We start from the raw sequence: 21977 nt of genomic DNA on the forward strand, positions 1-21977 counted from the left end.
CCCCCCCCCATCCAGTCCTCAGGGCGAGGGTTGTAAGTTATCCCCTGGGGGCCTATAAGGTTTTTATTGAAAGTGTTGTCGTAGAAACTTCAAAAGGGTTCATTTGATTGGAAATTGAAAGGGCTAGTGCCTTTTTTAATAGTTGAAAGTGATTAAAGAAAGACTAACGCCCCTCTGACGCCCATTATTTTCCCAGACACATCCAATCAAAACTTTGAGCTGGCCATTTTGTGTAACGTAGTTGAAAGTTCTGTAAATTAGGTCTTAGAGGATGACAACCACCCTCACAGCCTTTAGGGTAAGAGTCGTAATTTATGCTCTTGGGCCATATTAGGTGTTTATAGGGAGTGTTGTCGTAGAAACTTGAAAAAGGCTCATTTGATTGGAATTCGAAAGATCTAGTGCCCTTTTTAATAGCTTAAAATTTTTATAGTAAAGATCGATGTGGATATAATGTATTATTTTTTGTTGTTGTTGTTGTTAGTAGTAATCAATGTTATACTTTGCTTGCCTGTATAGCAATCTCCATGTTATTTGCTTGCCTGTATAGGACCATGTTATTTGCTTCCCTGTATAGGAATTCCACATTCCATGGCACCTTTCCATGGTTGATTACCAGACTGATTATTGCTATTGTTGTCAATTGAATATGGAATTATACAAAACCTACCAGACAGGTTTCTGGGCCAACCAGACAGGTTTCTGGGCCAACTCTAAGTTTCTGGGCCTTTACGTTCCATGGAACCTTTCCATGGCAGATTACCAGACTGGTTATTTGACAGTGTGAAAACCCCATACCTTTGACACTGTATTTACGCGTGAACATTTTAAAAAGCTAATCTGTCTTGGAAATAGTTTGATGTGTTCGGGGAAATTACGTTCCTTGGCGTTTGATTGACATTTGCAAAAAAGGGGTAATTAGTGATAGGATAATTTTTTAACATGAAATCTCTGAATAAAATATTTTTGGAGCATGTACTTGACGATGGAGAAAAAGGGTTAAGGTGATTAGCAATTACGAGCGGGGATTCCCCACCTGTTCCTAAACATTGCAAAAAAGATAGTAGTATGATTTGCGAATTTGATCCTATTAAGGTGGAGAAAAAAGAAAAGGGTTTAGCATTTGCAAATACTTCAATGTGTTGTCAATTTAAAATAGTTTAGAAATAAGAAAAAATTAACAAGAAATGGCTGAAAAGTGTTTTGGGGGAGATGGGGTGATTGTTTACTGTATAATACACATGTGATGTTTGAACAGTGTTGTCAATTTAAAATAGTTTAACGTTCCCTTCGCTCCCCCATTTCTGAGGGTAGGGGGGGGGGATAACTGGTGGCGGGAAAACCAAAAATGCAATTAATCGAAAATAAATGGGCCATTCCTTAAGGGGAAGGCTCTGAGAACCTTCGTTCCCCCAAGTCTGAGGACAGGGGAGGGAGGGTCCAGCGTGGAGGGAAAACAAAAATGCTCAGACTTGAAGATAATTTCCATTCATCTTAGTTTTTAACGATGCTCCTTATTTCTAGTTTAAAATGCTTATTTTTTAATTTAATTGGGAATGAAAAGTCAAACTCTAACATAAAGAACAAGGTATTTTGGAGGGGGTATCTGATGAAATAATTTAGGTCGTATGATCTATTTAACTTATTTTTTAAATTCAATAGTTTTTCAGTAAGGACACTCGATATCCTAAAAGTGTCTGATTAAAACTTTTACCTTGAGCATCGATGTTGTTAGCAGAATTTCAAAAAGGATCGTTTATGAGGGTTGGCGTATCTGATGAAATAATTTAGCTCGTATGATCAATTTCATTTATTTTTTAATTCAGTAGTTTTTCAGTAAGGACACTCGATATCCTAAAAGTGTTTGATTCAAACTTTTACCTTGAGCATCTATGCTGTTAGCAGACTTTCAAAAAAGGATCGTTTATGAGTGCTGGCGTATCTGATGAAATAATTTAGGTTGTATGATCAATTTAATTTATTTTTTAATTCAGTAGTTTTTAAGTAAGGACACTCGATATCCTAAAAGTGTTTGATTCAAACTTTTACCTTGAGAATCGATGTTGTTAGCAGAATTTCAAAAAGGATCGTTTATGAGTGCTGACGTATCTGATGAAATAATTTAGGTCGTATGATCAATTTAATTTATTTTTTAATTCAGTGGTTTTTTCAGTAAGGACACTCGATATCCTAAAAGTGTTTGATTCAAACTTTTACCTTGAGAATCGATGTTGTTGGGTCCCAGTCCACCAGCCTGAATTGTGGAAATCCACTAGCTCAGTATTGGGGTCTTATTCCACCAGCCTGAATGGTGGAAATCCACTAGCTCAGTATTGGGGTCTCAGTCCACCAGCCCGAATGGTGGAAATCCACTAGCTCAGTATTGGGGTCTTAGTCCACCAGCCTGAATGGTGGAAATTCACTAGCTCAGAATTGGGGTCTTAGTCCACCAGCCTGAATGGTTGAAATTCACTAGCTCAGAATTGGGGTCTTAGTCAGTGTTCAGATTGGAGCGTTGGGGTCCGACTATATGGGCTTTATGTGTCAAGATCTGAATGCTAAGCGATGGACATGAGCTCGATTGGGACCCCATTGTGAAAATGGAAAACAAAAAACAAAAATATATTGTTGGTATGTGTGTAGAGCATGGCATGGTTACCGCTAGGGCGGTAACCTCCTTAAAAGGATCAAACCTCCTTAATAGGATCAAACTTTTTTTCTCCATCTTAGTAGGATCAAATTCGGAAATCATACTACTATCTTTTTTGCAATGTTTAGGAACAGGTGGGGAATCCCCACTCGTAATTGCTAATCACCTTAACCCTTTTTCTCCATCGTCAAGTACATGCTCCAAAAATATTTTATTCAGAGATTTCATGTTAAAAAATTATCCTATTACTAATCACCCCTTTTTTCCAAATGTCAATCAAACGCCAAGGAACGTAATTTCCCCGAACACATCAAACTGTTTCCAAGGCAGATTATCTTTTTAAAATGTTCACGCGTAAATACAGTGTCAAAGGTATGGGGTTTTCACACTGTCAAATAACTAGTCTGGTAATCTGCCATGGAAAGCTTCCAGGGAACGTAAAGGCCCAGAAACTTAGAGTTGGCCCAGAAACCTGTCTGGTTGACCAAGAAAGCTGTCTGGTAGGTTTTGTACAATTCCATATTCAATTGACAACAATAGCAATAATCAGTCTGGTAATCAACCATGGAAAGGTGCCATGGAATGTGGAATTCCTATACAGGCAAGCAAATAACATGGTCCTATACAGGCAAGCAAATAACATGGAGATTGCTATACAGGCAAGCAAAGTATAACATTGATTACTACTAACAACAACAACAACAAAATAATACATTATATCCACATCGATCTTTACTATAAAAATGTCAAGCCTTCCAATTACTTTCGACTATTAAAAAGGGCACTAGATCTTTCGAATTCCAATCAAATGAGCCTTTTTCGAGTTTCTACGACAACACTTCCTATAAACACCTTATATGGCCCCAGGGCATAAATTATAACTCTTGCCCTAAGGGCTGTGAGGGTGGTTGTCATCCTCTAAGACCTAGTTTCCAGAACTTTCAACTACGTTACACAAAATGGATATCTCAAAATTTTGACTGGATGTGTGTGGGAAAATGGTGGGTGTGAGAGTGGCGTTAGTCTTTCTCCAGTCTTTCAACTATTAAAGAGGGCACTAGCCCTTTCAATTTCCAATCAAATGATCCCTTTTGAATTTTATACGAAAACGCTTTAAATAAAAACCTTATAGGCCCCCCGGGTATAACTTACAACCCTCGCCCTGAGGACTGGATGGGGGGGGGGGGGTTGTCATCCACACAGACCAAACTTTCCAGAACTGTCTACTACGTTAAACAAAATGGCTATCTGAAAATTTTGATTGAATGTGTTTGGGGGAATGGTGGGCGTGAGAGAGTGGTTAGTTACCCTCCAATCACTTTCAACTATTGAAAAGGGCACTATCCCTCTCAATTTCCAATTGAATGAGCCCCTTTTGAAGTTTTTATGACAACTCTATCATTAAAAACCTTATACGCCCCCTGGGCATAACTTACAACCTTTGCCATGGGGACTCTTGGGGGTTTGTCATCCTCAAATACATAATTTCTAGAACTCTCAACTATGTTGAACAAAATGGCTATCTATAAACTTTCATTGGATCTGTTTGGGGAAATGGAGGGCGTGAGAGGGGGGTTAATTACTCTCCACTCAATTTCGACAATTAAAAAGGGCAATTTCAATTTCCAATCAAATGAGCCCCTTTTGAAATTTCTACATCAACTTTCCATATAAACCTTATATGCCCCCAGGGCATAAATTAAAACCCTTCCACTGAAAGCTCTGATGGGGTTTTTATCCTAAAAGACCTAATTTCCAGAACCTTCGACTACGTTGAACAAAAAAGATATCTCAAAATTTTGATTGGATGTGTTTGGGGAAATGGTGAGCGTGAGAGGGGGGATAGTTGCCCATTTCCATAAAAACCTTATATGTCCCCAGGGTATAAACTATAACTCTTGCCCGGAAGACTATGGGGAGAGTGTCCTGCTCAAAGGTATAATTTACTGAACTTTAACTTCGTGGAACAAAATGGCTATCAAGAAATTTTGATCGGATATTATTGGGGAAATGGTGGGCGTGGAAGGGATGTTTGTTGCCTTCCAATCACTTTCGACTATTAAAAAGGGCACTCGCCATTTCAATTTCCAATCGAATGAGTCATTTTTGAAGTTTTTACGACGACGCGTTCAGTAAAAGCCTTATATGCCCCCAGGGCATAACTTACAGCCCTTGCCCTGAGGGCGGTGAGGGAGTGTTCTCCTCAAAAACATAATTTATATCTGGAAATCCAAAACACTGAATAAAATGGCTATCTAAAAATTTTGATTGCATGTGTGTGGGGAAACGGTGAGCGAGCGAGGGGGCTAGTTGCCCTCAAATCAATTTCGACTATTAAAAAGGGCACTAGACCTTTGAATTTTCAATCGAATGAGCGCTTTTTCAAGTTTCTACGACAAAGATTTCGATAGAAACTTATACGCCCCCAGGGCATAACTTATAACCCTTTCTCTGAAGACTGTGGAGGGATTGTCCTGCTAAAAGGTATAATTTCCTGAACTTTAACTGCGTGGGAAAAAATGGCTATCTCAAAATTTTGATTGGATGTGTTTAGGTAAATGGTGGCCGTGGAAGGGGTGTTAGTTACCTTCCAATTACTTTCGACTATTAAAAACGGCACAAGCCATTCCAATTTCTAAACAAATGAACCTTTTTGAACTTTCTACGACAATGCGTTCTATAAAAACTTTATATGTCCCCAGGGCATAACTTTTTACCCTTATCCTGAGGGCTTTGTGGAGGTTGTCATCCTCAAAGACCTAATTTTCAAAACTTAAAACTACGTTGAACAAAATGGCTATCTCAAAATTTTGATTGGATGTGTTCGGGGGACTGATGGGCGTGGGGGGGGGATAGTTGCCCTCCAATCACTTTCGACTATTAAAAAGGGTACTAGCCCTTTGAATTTTCGATCGAATGAGACTGTTTGGAAGTTTCTACGGCAACGCCTTCTATAAAAACCAAACTTTATATGCCCCCAGGGCATAACTTAAAACCCTTGCCCTGAGGGTTGTGGGGGAGTGTCCTCCTCAAAAACATATTTTCTATCTGGAAATCAACTACGCTGAACAAAATGGCTATCTCAAAATTTTGATTTAATTCAGTAGTTTTTCAGTAAGGACACTCGACATCCTAAAAGTGTTTGATTCAAACTTTTACCTTGAGCATCTATGTTGTTAGCAGAATTTCAAAAAGGATCGTTTGTGAGTGCTGGCGTATCTGATGAAATAATTTAGGTCGTATGATCAATTTAATTTATTTTTTAATTCAGTAGTTTTTTTTCAGTAAGGACACTCGATATCCTAAAAGTGTTTGATTCAAACTTTTACCTTGAGAATCGCTGTTGTTGGGTCCCATACCACTAGCCTGAATTGTGAAAATCCCCTAGCTCAGTTTTGGGGTCTTAGTCCACCAGTCAGAATGATCGAAATCCACTCGGTCCGGAGTCTGGTCTGAGTCCTAAATCATGAATGGTGGAATTCCCTAGCTCAATAGGGAGTTCGCAGTCGACCCGACGGAATGGTGGAAATTCACTAGCTCAGAATTGGGGTCTTAGTCCACCAGCATGTCATGTGGAACTTCACTAGCTGAAACGTGGGGTCTTCGTCAGTGTCCAGATTGGAGCGTGGGAGTACGACTATCTGGGCTTTATATGTCAAGATCTGAATGCTAAGCGATGGACATGAGCTCGATTGGGACCCCATTGTGAAAATGGAAAACAAAAAACAAAAATATATTGTTGGTATGTGTGTAAAGCATGGCATGGTTACCGCTAGGGCAACAGTCTAACCGTTGACGGTTTTAGGTATCCGTGAATAAGTTCTAAGGCTAGAGTGGAAGTTGAGACAAATTTTTGGAGGTGCCCACCTCACCTGCCCAGAGTCTCAGGCAAGTGACCCTAAATTTGAAAAAGTGGAAATTGGCTAAGATTTTCTAAACTGAGCTGAGACAATGAGTAGATACTATTGGGAAAGTGATTGGAGACCCTGAGTATCCGCGAAAAAGTGCTAAATTGAGAGAGGAATTTGGGACAATATTTGGGGGCGCCCACCCGCCCAAAGTCTCCGGCAGGTGACCCAAAAATTTAAAAAACACACAGAGACGACAGACACAAAGAGACGAATCACACACAGAGAGGACAAACACACAGAAACGACACATAGAGACGGCACATGCACAGAGACGATACACACACACACATAGTCAACACACACAGAGAGACGAGACAAACACACAGAAATGACAAACACACATAGAGACGACACACACAAAGAGACGTCACACACACACACAGATACGAAACACACATAGAGATGACATACACATAGAGACAACACACACACACAGAGACAACATCCACACATAGACGACACACACAGAGACGACATACTCAAAGTGACGACTGACACAGAGAGACGACACACACACACAGACGACAAACACACAGAGACGACACACATAGAGAGACGGCACACACACAGAGACGATACACTCACAGTGACGACTTACACAGAGAGACGACACACACACAGAGACGACAAAAACACAGATACGAAACTCATAGAGAGACGAGACTCACAAAGAGACGAAAAACACACAGAGACAACACACACACACAGATACCACACACACACAGAGACGACACACGCACAGAGAGGACAAACACACAGAAACGACATACACACACAGAGATGACGCACACAGAGAGACAACACAGACATAGAGATGACAGACACACAGATACGAAACACCCACATAAACGACACATGCACAGAGACTACACACACACACACAGAGTCAACTCACACACAGAGAGGACAAACACACAGAGACGACAGACACAAAGAGAAGAATCACACACAGAGAGGACAAACACACAAAAACGACACATAGAGACGACACAAGCACAGAGACGATACACACACAGAGTCAACACACACAGAGAGACGAGACACACACACAGAAATCACAAACACACATAGAGACGACACAAACAAAGAGACGACAAACACACAGAGACCACACATAAATATACACACACACACACCCACACGCGCACTCAAACACTCACTCTAACGCCCACACAAAAAAAAAAAATCAAAAACACAAAGTGACAAAATCCCACTCCAAAAAAACAAAAAGATAACTAAAAAAAACCCACAAGCCCACCCCCAAACCACCAACCACGCACACACCAACACACACAGAAACGACACATAGAGACGACACATGCACAGAGACGATACACACACACAGAGTCAACACACACACAGAGACGAGACATAGCTTATCTGATGAAATAATTTAGGTCGCATGATCAATTTAATTTATTTTTTTTAATACAGTAGTTTTTTTTAGTAAGGACACTCAGACAACACGCACAAAGAGAGAACACACACACACAGAGACGAAACACACACGGAGACTACAAACACACAGAGATGACAAACACAAAGAGACGAAATACACATAGAGACGACAGACACACACACACACACACACACACATACACAGAGACGACAAACACACAGAGACGACACACATAGAGAGACGACACACACACAGAGAGATGACAAACACACAGAGACAGCACACACACAAAGAGACGACACACACACACACACACACACACACAGATACGAAACACACAAAGAGACTTAATTCAGTAGTTTTTTTCAGTAAGGACACTCGATATCCTAAAAGTGTTTGATTCAAACTTTTACCTTGAGAATCGATGTTGTTGGGTCCAAGTCCACCAGTCTGAATGGTGGAAATCCACTAGCTCAGTATTTGGGTCTTAGTCCACCAGCCTGAATGGTTGAAATCCACTAGCTCAGTATTGGGGTCTCAGTCCACCAGCCTGAATGGTGGAAATTCACTAGCTCAGAATTGGGGTCTTAGTCCACCAGCCTGAATGGTGGAAATTCACTAGCTCAGAATTGGAGTCTTAGCCCACCAGCCTGAATGGTTGAAATTCACTAGCTCAGAATTGGGGTCTTAGTCAGTGTTCAGATTGGAGCGTTGGGGTCCGACTATCTGGGCTTTATTTGTCAAGGTCTGAATGCTAAGCGATGTACATGAGCTCGATTGGGACCCCATTGTGAAAATGGAAAACAAAAAACAAAAATATATTGTTGGTATGTGTGTGTATAGCATGGCATGGTTACCGCGAGGGCAACAGTCTAACCGTTGACGGTTTTAGGTATCCGTGAATAAGTTCTAAGGCGAGAGTGGAAGTTGGAACAATTTTTTGGAGGTGCCCACCTCACCTGCCCAGAGTCTCAGGCAAGTGACACTAAACTTGAAAAAGTGGAAATTGGCTCAGATTTTCTAAACTGAGCTGAGACAATGAATAGATACTATTGGGAAAGTGAATGGTGACGCTGGGCATCCGTAAACAAGTGCTAAATTGAGAAAGGAATTTGGAACAATATTTGGGGGTGCCCACCCGCCCAGAGTCTCCGGCAGGTGACCCAAAAATTTAAAAAACACACAGAGACGACAGACACAAAGAGACGAATCACACACAGAGAGGACAAGCAAACAGAAACGACACGCACACACAGAGACGACACACACATAGAGACAACACAGACACAGAGACGACACACACACAGAGACGAAACACACGCAGATACGACACATACACAGAGGCGACACACACATAGAGACGACAACCATACAGAGAAGACACAAAAACAGAGACGACACACACACACAAAGACAACAAACACAGAGACAACACACGCACAGAGACGACACACGCACAGAGACGACACACAAACACAGATACGAAACACCTATACGAAACACAGATAGAAAATCTGAGCCAATTTCCACTTTTTCAAATTTAGGGTCACTTGCCTGAGACTCTGGGCAGGTGAGGTGGGCACCTCCAAAAATTCGTCCCAACTTCCACTCTCGCCTTAGAACTTATTCACGGATACCTAAAACTGTCAACGGTTAGACTGTTGCCCTAGCGGTAACCATGCCATGCTCTACACACACATACCAACAATATATTTTTGTTTTTTGTTTTCCACTTTCACAATGGGATCCCAATCGAGCTCATGTACATCGCTTAGCATTCAGACCTTGACAAATAAAGCCCAGATAGTCGGACCCCAACGCTCCAATCTGAACACTGACTAAGACCCCAATTCTGAGCTAGTGAATTTCAACCATTCAGGCTGGTGGGCTAAGACTCCAATTCTGAGCTAGTGAATTTCCACCATTCAGGCTGGTGGACTAAGACCCCAATTCTGAGCTAGTGAATTTCCACCATTCAGACTGGTGGACTGAGACCCCAATACTGAGCTAGAGGATTTCCACCATTCAGGCTGGTGGACTAAGACCCCAATACTGAGCTATTGGATTTCCACCATTCAGGCTGGTGGATTGGGACCCAACAACATCGATTCTCAAGGTAAAAGTTTGAATCAAACACTTTTAGGATATCGATTGTCCTTAGTGAAAAAAAACTACTGAATTAAGTCTCTTTGTGTGTTTTGTATCTGTGTGTGTGTGTGTGTCGTCTCTTTGTGTGTGTTTGCTGTCTCTGTGTGTTTGTCGTCTCTCTGTGTGTGTGTGTAGTCTCTCTATGTGTCTCGTCTCTGTGTTTGTCGTCTCTGTGTTTGTGTGTGTGTGTGTGTGTGTGTGTGTGTATGTATGTGTGTGTGTGTGTCTGTCGCCTCTATGTGTAAGTCGTCACTTTGAGTATGTCGTCTCTGTGTGTGTGTCGTCTCTGTGTGTGTTTCGTATCTCTGTGTGTGTGTTCTCTCTGTTTGCGTTTTTTATTGATTTTACTTAATAAAAAAAATTACGGTATTAAAAAAAAAAAAATTTAATTTATAAAACAACCTAAATTTTTCAATCAGATACGCCATGTTTCGTCTCTCTGTGTGTGTTGACTCTGTGTATGTGTATCGTCTCTGTGCATGTGTCGTCTCTACGTGTTGTTTCTGTGTGTTTGTCCTCTCTGTGTGTGATTGTGTGTGTGTGTGTCGTTTCTGTGTGTTTGTCGTCTATGTGTGTGTGTCGTGTCTATGTGTAAGTCGTCACTTTGAGTGTGCAGTCTCTGTGTATGTGTAGTCTCTGTGTGTGTGTGTGTGTGTGTGTCGTCTCTGTGTGGATGTTATCTCTGTGTGTGTGTTGTCTCTATGTGTGTGTCGTCTCTATGTGTGTTTCGTATCTGTGTGTGTGTGACGTCTCTTTGTGTGTGTCGTCTCTATGTGTGTTTGTCATTTCTGTGTGTGTGTCTCGTCTCTCTGTGTGTGTGTATCATCTCTGTGCATGTGTCGTCTCTATGAGTCGTTTCTGTGTGTTTGTCCTCTCTGTGTGTGATTCGTCTCTTTGTGTCTGTCGTCTCTGTGTGTTTGTCCTCTCTGTGTGTGAGTGGACTCTGTGTGTGTGTGTGTCGTCTCTGTGCATGTATCGCCTCTGTGGGTGTTTCGTATCTGTGTGTCTGTCATCTCTATGTCTGTGTTGTCTCTATGTGTGCGTCGTCTCTGTGTGTGTATGTCGTTTCTGTGTGTTTGTCCTCTCTGTGCGTGTGTCGTCTCTTTGTGTGTTTCGTATCTGTGTGTGTGTGTTGTCTCTGTGTGTTTTTAGTCTCTGTGTGAGTCTAGTCTCTCTCTGATGTTCGTCTCTGTGTGTGTGTAGTCTCTGTGTGTGTTTCTTCTCTCTGTGTGTGTCGTCACTTTGAGTGTGTCGTCTCTGTGTGTGTGTCGTCTCTCTATGTGTGTCGTCTCTGTGTGTTTGTCGTCTTTGTGTGTGTGTCGTCTCTATATGTAAGTCGTCACTTAGAGTGTGTCGTCTCTGTGTGTGTCGTCTCTGTGTGGATGTTGTCTCCGTGTCTGTGTGTTGTCTCTATGTGTGTGTCGTCTCTATTTGTGTTTCGTATCTGTGTGTGTGTGACGTCTCTTTGTGTGTGTCGTCTCTATGTGTGTTTGTAATTTCTGTGTGTATGTCTCGTCTCTCTGTGTGTGTTGACTCTGTCAGTGTGTGTATCGTCTCTGTGCATGTGTCGTCTCTATGTGTCGTTTCTATGTGTTTGTCCTCTCTGTGTGTGATTCGTCTCTTTGTGTCTGTCGTCTCTGTGTGTTTTTTAAATTTTTGGGTCACCTGCCGGAGACTCTGGTCGGGTGGGCGCCCCCAAATATTGTCCCAAATTCCTCTCTCAATTTAGCACTTGTTCACGGATGCCCAGCGTCTCCAATCACTTTCCCAATAGTATCTATTCATTGTCTCAGTTCAGTTTAGAAAATCTGAGCCAATTTCCAATTTTTAAAATTTAGGGTCACTTGCCTGAGAATCTGGGCAGGTGAGGTGGGCACCTCCAAAAATTTGTCCCAACTTCCACTCTAGCCTTAGAACTTATTCACGGATACCTAAAACCGTCAACGGTTAGACTGTTGCCCTAGCGGTAACCATGCCATGCTCTACACACATACCAACAATATATTTTTGTTTTTTGTTTTCCATTTTCACAATGGGGTCCCAATCGAGCTCATGTCCATCGCTTAGCATTCAGATCTTGACATATAAAGCCCAGATAGTCGGACCCCCACGCTCCAATCTGAACACTGACTAAGACCCCAATTTTGAGCTAGTGAATTTCAACCATTCAGGCTGGTGGACTAAGACCCCAATACTGAGCTAGTGAATTTCCACCATTTGGGCTGATCGACTGAGACCCCAATTATGAGCTAGTGAATTTCCACCATTCAGGCTGGTTGACTGAGACCCAAATTGTGAGCTAGTGGATTTCAACAATTCAGGATGGTGGACTAAGACCCCAATTCTGAGCTAGTGGATTTTCACCATTCAGGCTGGTGGACTGGGATCCAATAACATCGATTCTCAAGGTAAAAGTTTGAATCAAACAGTTTTAGGATATCAAGTGTCCTTACTGAAAAAAACTACTGCATTAAAATATAAATTAAATTGATCAGACAAACTAAATTATTTTATCAGATATACCAGAACTCATAAAAGATCCTTTTTTAAATTACTCAAACAACATAGATGCTCAATGTAAAAGTTTGAATCAAAAACATTTAGGATATCGAGTGTCCTTACTGAAAAACTACTGAATTAAAAAATAAATTAAATTGATCATACAACCTAAATTATTTCATCAGATACGCCAGCACTCATAAACGATCCTTTTTTGAAAGTCTGCTAACACCATAGATTATCAATGTAAAAGTATTAATCAAAAAATCCTATGACATTGTTTGTCATTTCTTATAAATTACTTAAAAAAGCCAATAAGTAAATTTATCATACGGACTAACCTATTTTATCAGACATAACAGTACTCAAATACAATCCTTTTTTGAGATACTTCTAACACATAAGTGGAGAAAGTAAAAATTATTAAACAAACACTTTTAGAATATCGTGTGTCCTTACTGAAAAAATACTGAATTAAAAAATAAATTAAATTGATCATACGAGCTAAATTATTTCATCAGATACGCCAGCCCTCATAAAAGATCCTTTTTGAAATTCTGCTAACAACATCGATGCTCAAGGTAAAAGTTTTAATCAGACACTTTTAGGGTATCGAGTGTCCTTACTGAAAAACTATTGAATTTAAAAAATAAATTAAATTGATGATACGACCTAAATTATTTCATAAGATACCCCCTCCAAAATACCTTGTTCTTTATGTTAGAGTTTGACTTTTCATTCCCAATTAAATTAAAAAATAATCATTTTCAACTAGAAATAAGGAGCATCGTTAAAAACTAATATGAATGGAAATTATCTCCGATTCTGCCCATTTTTGTTTACCTTCCAAAATTGTCCCCCCCCCCTCCCCAGCGCTCAGAAAAGGGGGAAGGAGGGGCCTCTGAGCCTTGCCCTTGAGGCAGATCCCGTTTTTTTCGATTCTGAGTATTTTTGGTTTTCCCTCCAAAATTGACCCCCCCCTCCCCTGCCCGCCCAAACGGGGGAAGGAGGGGCCGCTGAGCCGTCCCCTTGAGGCAGATCCCGTTTATTTTCGATTGTGAGTATTTTTGGTTTTCCCTCCAAAATTGACCCCCCCCTCCCCTGCCCTCAGAAATGGGGGAACGAAGGGCCTCTGAGCCTTCCCCTCGAGGCAGATCCCATTTATTTTCTATTCTGAGCATTTTTGATTTTCCCTCCAAAATTTCTAAACTATTTTAAATTGACAACACATTGAAGTATTTGCAAATGCTAAACCCTTTTCTTTTTTTCTCCACCTTAATAGGATCAAATTCGCAAATCATATTACTATCTTTTTTGCAATGTTTAGGAACAGGTGGGAATCCCCGCTCGTAATTGCTAATCACCTTAATCCTTGTTCTCCATCGTCAAGTACATGCTCCAAAAATATTTTATTCAGAGATTTCATGTTAAAAAATTATCCTATCACTAATTACCCCTTTTTTCCAAATGTCAATCAAACGCCAAGGAACGTAATTTCCCCGAACACATCAAACTGTTTCCAAGGCAGATTAGCTTTTTAAAATGTTCACGCGTAAATACAGTGTCAAAGGTATGGGGTTTTCACACTGTCAAATAACCAGTCTGGTAATCTGCCATGGAAAGGTGCCATGGAACGTAAAGGCCCAGAAACTTAGAGTTGGCCCAGAAACCTGTCTGGTTGGCCCAGAGACCTGTCTGGTTGGCCCAGAAACCTGTCTGGTAGGTTTTGTATAATTCCATATTCAATTGACAACAATAGCAATAATCAGTCTGGTAATCAACCATGGAAAGGTGCCATGGAATGTGGAATTCCTATACAGGCAAGCAAATAACATGGTCCTATACAGGCAAGCAAATAACATGGAGATTGCTATACAGGCAAGCAAAGTATAAAATTGATTACTACTGTTGTTGTTTAGACCAGGGCACTTTGTATCAAAGGAGTTGTCGTAGGAGCTTCGAAAAGGGCTCATTCGATTGAAAATGGAAGGGGCTGATGCCCCTTATAATATTTGAAAGTGATGGAAGGGAAACTAATCCCTCTTCCACGTCCACCCTCCTATTTGCCTTTTTGTTTAAGAACTAATTGTTTATATAAGATTAATTCAAAATGAACTTTGTTATTGGTAATTCCCAATAAGGCATCTCAGCAGTATCACAGGAACGACTGGGAGTATTATCTTCAGATTTTTGGGGCTACTTCTGCTCTTAAAATTTGACCAAATTAAAATAGCGTAAGTGTATCCACGCTATCCAAGAAAGTAAAAAGATTTTTTTGCGAATGGTATCATATTTTCCATTTCAGGTCATTTAGAGGAGGTATGAAACTAAATTAAACACTACTATTTGTTTCCAGATTTTTAAGAGGGTGTATGTTGTTAAAAATTGCTGAAAATTTTTCTCCAGCATACAAATAGCAGACCAAAACAATAAATTCTTAAAAAACGAAAAGATTTAAAGCATTATTTTCTTTTTCTCTGAAAAGACTATGTCAATATAAAACGAACAGAAATTAATTTAAAAAAAATTTTTCCACAAAATAAGTTTTTGTGGAAAAACTTTATTAAGAACTCCATTAAACAAAGAACTCCATTAAACAAAAAATAAGCAAAAATAAAATCAAATAATCTACCTAGCCATAAATAACTTTTAATAAATCAAATAATATTAAGATTTTGATTACTAAATATCAGTAAATGTATGTTAAACTGACAATGCAAATTCATTTGTATTTTTTTCAGTAAAGTGCAAATTATATTCTGACCTTGGGAAAACATAGGGGTTCCTATGCCTTCCAATCGAATGAGCCCTTTTTCAAGTTTCTACGACAAAGCTTTCTATAACACCTTATATGCCCCCAGAGCATAACTTACAACCCTTACCCTAAGGGCTATGGGGAAGTGTCATCCACAAAGATATAATTTCCGAACCTTTCAACTACTTTGAACAAAGCGGCTATCTCAAAATTTTGATTGGATGTGTTTGGATAAATGATGGGTGTGGCAGGGATGTTAATTGCCTTCCAATCACATTCGACTATTAAAAACGGCACTAGCCATTCCAATTTCCAATCAAATGAGCCCTTTTCAAAGTTTCTACGACAACTCCTTTGATACCAAGTGCCCTTGTCTAAAGAAAAAATAAATAAATAATACATTGTGCCAACATCGTTCTTTACTTGGGCAGCGCGATTGCGCTGCCTATGATAGCAATAGTTAACTGCTATTTGTTCTGAAATGGGCTTTCCTATCAAACTTTATTGAAGGTACCTTTGGTATATAAGCCTTTTTATATGTCACATGCAGTTTTGTAAATTTCATCAAAAATCAATGTTTCATAAATGTAAATCAATCATTATAACTTTCAAATTTGACGGCATGGTTATTGTGACAGTCAGATGTGAAGATAAACTTTTTTTTTTATAAAATCATATCACATAAAATCCTTTAATCCACCTGAAATAATTCAGAAAGAATTCCAGGAAAAACCTCAAATAATTCGAAATTCCTTTGAAGATCGGCTAAATTGAAGGACTTTAATAGAAGTTCTTTTTGAACAGTCGCATTGCTAAGCTAGAAAAACCATATAGAACAGCTATTTTTTCATAATAGCTTTTGCAATTATTGATTTTGGTCATTATTTCAAAATGTGTCACGAAATTTTGATAAAAAAAGTAGACAAAATATGAGTTTTCTGAGGAAATCTAACGTTGCAAAGGAGGTTGATTTTAGAACTAAAAGCTATAGCCTTATGAATTGTTACACTGTAGTTTCAATGCAATATATTCTTTTCTCTTTTTTTAGGAATGGTATCACGATCTGACTGGTTTTGATATTTTCCCATTTCATCGAAACTGCTTAGTAGCATGGGTTGGAGGACACGGTGCCTTACTGACAGAGAAACTAGACTGTCAAACGCTCAAATCGGATTGTCATAACCTGTTGCAGAGGTTTTATTTCAAAAGACGCATACCTCCTATAGAAACTATCCACAGGTGAATATTAACCGAATCTCTATGAATTTTAACATTTTGCTGAGAATTTCGAGACAGAAAAAGCTAACAATTTTGAACTAGGCAGGAAAAAGAATATTTATAAATAATTTCGGAGACCGCTGTTGCTAAGCGTGACAAAATAACTTTAACGGTTCGTTTTTATTTGCTTTAGCTCTATTTATGCACTGAGGACGGTTGAGCGGAGATCTCGCTGAAATATTTGCCAGGTTTTTCCATTTTCACTGGCTGTAAATATGCTCGTTTCTCTTCTTCACGAATGTCTTGTTCTCGTCTTGTCAAGAATATTTCGCGCTATCCCTAAGTGCACGAGTATTATTTATGGATAAAATGATGATTTTGTATTCTGCTTCCCTGTGTACTCGGAATGTACTTTAGTGTTTCGTTGAAACAAATGGACGAATAAACAAAAATTCTGAATCAGACACCGGTGTTTCACTGGAAAAATTTTTCTTGCCGAGAGAATTGTTTCTGAAATTTTTTCTAGGGAATACTTTCAACGGGACTTCTTGCTTGCAGAGGGCTATGCTTGTCCCTCCGTTGGTGCTAAAGAGTATCTAAGTAACAAATTTGAGGAGGATTTGCTTCTTCAATGGAGGGATTAATCCTGTAGGGAGGATATCCCTTCCTCCATCCTCGCTCTTGATGCTAAGGTTGACTTTTTATCCTGATCCTTTAGGAAATACAACTCAAACACAAGGGTTGTTGATTTTGAATGAGAAGCATATTTTTTTAACTTTAAGACTTTAGCGTAAAGAGCGAGAGTTGAGGAAGGGGCGGTTCACCTCAGATACGGAATAATTTTTGTTCGTTTTTAGTTTTATTATTGCTCCTTTCTTTCAGTTGAAAAAAATTGTTGTTTCATTTAATTACTCAGTCAAAGCAATACCACAGTTTTCTGCCTGGTTTAGAATTCTGACAGGACGCTATAACCACACGCAGAAACCCTCATCTTTTTGGCGGTTTTGATTAATCGTATAGTTTTTTGTATTACAAAAATAATTTTCTCCAAATTGTTATTTGAGTCCTTGCCACAGGCCTCTGGTTATATTTGATCAAAAAATGACTGGTCATTGGCTTAATTTACAGTACCGGGAGCCCAGGCTTCGCCAGGGTCCCAGGGCTCTGCATGCTGCAGGTTTGCGTATATTTCAGTCTCTAATCATTTATTAGTCTGTTCTAAGAAATTCTGACGAGAATTAAATTCCTGCTTCCTGTTAATGAATCAAAGAATCGTCCATTCAGTAGGATTTGTTTCTTCTCGGAACCGTTGTGATTCTTACCGTTGCTTCTCAGCTGACCACAGATTTCACTTGCGATTAGGTGTGGTCATTCCTGTCACTTTTATGCTAGCCACAGATTTTGTTGTTCAGTATTTTCATTTTAGATTCGTAGGGATGTTTATTGTCACATTCCTTCTAGCCGCACATCTCGCTTGCGCTTCATTTTCGTAGATCAGTATATCAGACATCTTCCCATGGCTTTTGTTTTAGCTGTTCGGATTCATTCAAAATCGTTTTCAAGATCAAAATTACACATACATTCATACAAATATAAACAAACAGTTGCTTGTTTAATGGAGTATATGTATTCGTTATTCCTTAGTTTTAAGTAATAAGATGTCGATGACAAAAAAATTTACAAAGAAAAAAAAACAAAAAAAACAGTCAAAGTTACGATTAAAACAATTAGAAGCTACAAAATAAACAACAAAAATCACAATTAGTGGTTAACTAAGAAACAAGATTACCAAGAAGAAGGAAAATACCCTGATGAGTTTGATAAAATATTGAACACTTGAGGAAAAGCTAGTTATAGGGTATAAAGAAAAATGGATGTAGAGACTTGACGAAATGGTTTGGTAAAAACATAATAAGGTACATTAAAATTAAGCACAATAGGAACTGGATAAGGAAGTGTTTCTCCTTTTAAGGAAATATTTTAGATGGTGTTGGATAGAAATGACTGTTTTAATATTTCTATTCTAATTGCAGGACTAAATGGCACTCCAAAAGTTTAATTAAAGGTGCCTATAGCTATAGAACTGCGCCGTTCGATATGTGTCTTCAAGATCCCATTTGGTCAAGAGAAGATAAAGTGAGTAACTATTGACTTTTACTTAACCCCTTAAAGCCAGTTTTGTTATCAATCCGGTTTTGGATTGGTGGAACATCTAGTAAAGTAAAAACTATCCCAACCCAGATAGCCTATTTGAATTTAAAGCTCTACAATCCACTTACTGCAGGGGGCACACCACATACATACCGGGTGTTAGCACAACTGAAAAATTGGACAATTTAACTAAGGAGGGATTCTTTCATATGGCTCCCAAACCTATCACACAAGTGGCATTTCAAAGCATCTTATGGCAAACTTTCCCGTCTTATAAAAGCTAGAAGAGGTAGACCACAATCTGATTTGAAAAAAACATCATGATTTGATAAAACTTCAATAGATCGGTTGTTAGTACTGAAAAATCCGCCCAGCCAATTTTGATCGAGAGACAAAACATCTGGAAGTAAACCCTAAAACCACTAAGAAGAATAACACAAACATGAAAGAGTCTAAGTCTCTTAGAGATCTAGAATCAAACCAGCAAGTAAATGGTTGGACTATCTTAACAAATTAGTCCCCTCATTATGTATCTGGGATATCGAATCATGAAAAGAAGGACACTACCTCTGTATCTTATATATGGACACTGTATCTTATATATAATAAGATAAATTCTAGTGAATTAGTATGTGTCGCATTTGCGATACAGATGAGGAAAATGTATAGATTGTCTTGGTGAGGGAAAAAGAATTATTCCTAAAAAGGAAAATTTGATTTCGAAACATTTGAAGCTAACATGCTAGTATACAGCACCTGACCTGCTCTTTACTGTAACTCAGTGATATCAGAAGCTAAGTGATTTCAAGATCCTACAGAGGTAAATAAGGTTCCATAATAAGCAAAATCATAATGTTCTTCTCGGCATTAAAAGGTCATTATAATTGAGGGAAATGTTGTCCTTATTGCAGATCCTTAAGGATTGCCAGAGATTAGCGTAATCTGTATGTTAGGAGATGAATCGAAAAAATGTAAGTCTGCTATATCAACAAGACTTAATACAATCAACCGTATTGGACCTTGTCCGTTTGTATGGCCCTTTTATGAACTTCTTTGTGGTTCTCTATAGTTCACAACCATTTTCGTGGTTACAAGATTATTCGAAAAAAATGCACTTTCTACTTTGATAAAAGTAACTTTTACTTTTTATCTGCAAACTTCTTGTAAGTACAGACAAATACATATACCTATACACAAAATCCGACTTGATTGGAACCTTGATTTTTTAGGAACCTTTACTTTTGCTGTAAACACCCAAACACCATCAGGACAAATCGTTTAATTCTGAACCCCTTCCCAAGAGTTGGGGCTGTCTGCACCTGCAGTAATGCACAAACGTGACAGGATCCATGCTTCAAAACTGGTTCGCTTATGGTGCACATAGGAAGCGCATCTAACCTATATTGGGCGTAAGAAAGGGCTTTTAATAATTAAAATAAAATGATGATAAGATTCAGTATGCTTTATAAAAACGGAGAGTGTAGTTCAACTACCTTTTCAATGCCTAAAATGTGTTGGAGCGAAAAGGCATAAGAACGGTTTACTGTCTATTTCAACCCCCCTTTACCACTAAATAAACTAAATTTTAGCCATTTTTTCAGGTGAAGAACTTGAACATTGACAGATATTTCTCAGGGCTTGACCTCTCTTTGAGTTTTTCTTGCTCTTTTTTAGCTTACTTTGCTAATGGCCTTTTATTATTAACTAAACTTAATAAATGCCATATTTTTAGAATCGGTATACAACTTCAAATCTTTGAATTTATACTGTAGCCTGCATTGTTTCTAACCTAAGATTTGTCTAGCCGTGCTTGTTTATACAAAGCGTCTTAACTCTGAAGTAAGCCTATCCCAAGCATTTAAGTACATAATTTTGATCAATTTAAACCCGAATTACGTTTAAAGTTGCTTGATAAATAATCCTTTGTAATAGATTGAATGGGATTAGTTTAATATATATATATATATATATATATATATATATATATATATATATATATATATATATATATATATATATATATATATATATATATATATATATATATATATATATATATATATATATATATATATATATATATAATATATATATATATATATATATATATATATATATATATATATATATATATATATATATAAATATATATATATATATATATATATATATATATATTGTTTACTTAAGGTATATTTTTCCTCTGAAACAAGAATTTTGCGACTTAATTGCTATTAGAAAGAGAAATTATTTAAAAGAAAAATTCTAGGTTATGAAGTACAGCGTTATGTACTTGCTTGGTTGTTTTTGTTTAATTCGGTATATGGTCTCACCTCTTAATTCTGAAAATAATTTAAAAGCAGGCGCATTTTATCTCTAATATTCAATTTTTTGTTAGTTTTTTGTTTCTGTTCTTTTGCTTAGCAGAGATTAGTAGCTTGCCCTTGTAAGCATAGCTTTTGGTGTGCTGCTGATTGACTTTTTTGTTTCTAGTTTATGATAAATAATTTTACTATTATTAACACCACGTGGTTCTGTCATAGCTGGGAAGTTTTCTTAGGGGAAGTGGTGGCAAAACCCCTGCCAGAGAGGAAAATTTGCCCTCTTTTAATTGAAAGCAGCTACCAAGAACCGTAAGGTGTAAGTAATTTAGGGCTAGTAAGAATTTTGTTGCTGGGTGTAGCTTTTTCTCAGGCTATGATCCGAACTGTTTTCCAACTTCGCAAAATTATTTCACTTCTTGCAGACTTATCTGAAGATAATGAAATTTTAGTCAACTTGACAACTAACAGACAGTTTATTCCTCTTTTCAGCCTCTATTACTTTTTGCTGGTGAGGCATACAGTTACAGCCACTACGCAACAGCGCACGGTGCCTACGAATCTGGAAGAGATCAAGCATCTAAGCTAGTTAAATGGAGAAAAGGAATGTTGTGATTTTTTGGTAGCTAAATATTAGCTATAAAGTACTCGCAACTTTGCCTAAATTAGTTTATTGCTCAGGGATTAAAAACTGACATAATCGACGTCGTTCGTCACGACTGGACTAGCAATTTTATACTTCTGATAAAGTTTTGTTAAGATCGAACTACCTCTTCTGCTACATACACTGATTATTAGATCCTGTAAAACCCCTCTCTCCTCCCCACATCCATCATTCTGATTGCTCTTTTCAGTTTGGTTCTATGTCCAAGCTTTATAGTAAGGGATACAGTCAGACTTAGGTCATGCACAAAAAATGGCTAAC

The 21977-nt window shown here is 38.4% G+C and overlaps 1 protein-coding gene across 1 annotated transcript; it reads left to right on the forward strand.

Annotated features, from left to right (window-relative positions):
* Positions 1 to 271: 271 nt before the first annotated feature.
* Positions 272 to 21711, forward strand: LOC148946044 (spermine oxidase-like). Its single transcript, XM_089097586.1, has 4 exons — positions 272 to 298; positions 16411 to 16601; positions 18614 to 18716; positions 21545 to 21711. The coding sequence occupies exons 1-4, from the start codon at positions 272 to 274 to the stop codon at positions 21665 to 21667; spliced, it is 444 nt and encodes a 147-aa protein (XP_088953712.1). The 3' UTR covers positions 21668 to 21711.
* Positions 21712 to 21977: the final 266 nt, after the last annotated feature.

The sequence above is a fragment of the Artemia sp. Qi Xiang Cuo genome, chromosome 12 (genome assembly GCF_049724085.1).
Source record: "Artemia sp. Qi Xiang Cuo chromosome 12, ASM4972408v1, whole genome shotgun sequence".
Lineage (NCBI taxonomy): Eukaryota > Metazoa > Arthropoda > Branchiopoda > Anostraca > Artemiidae > Artemia > Artemia sp. Qi Xiang Cuo.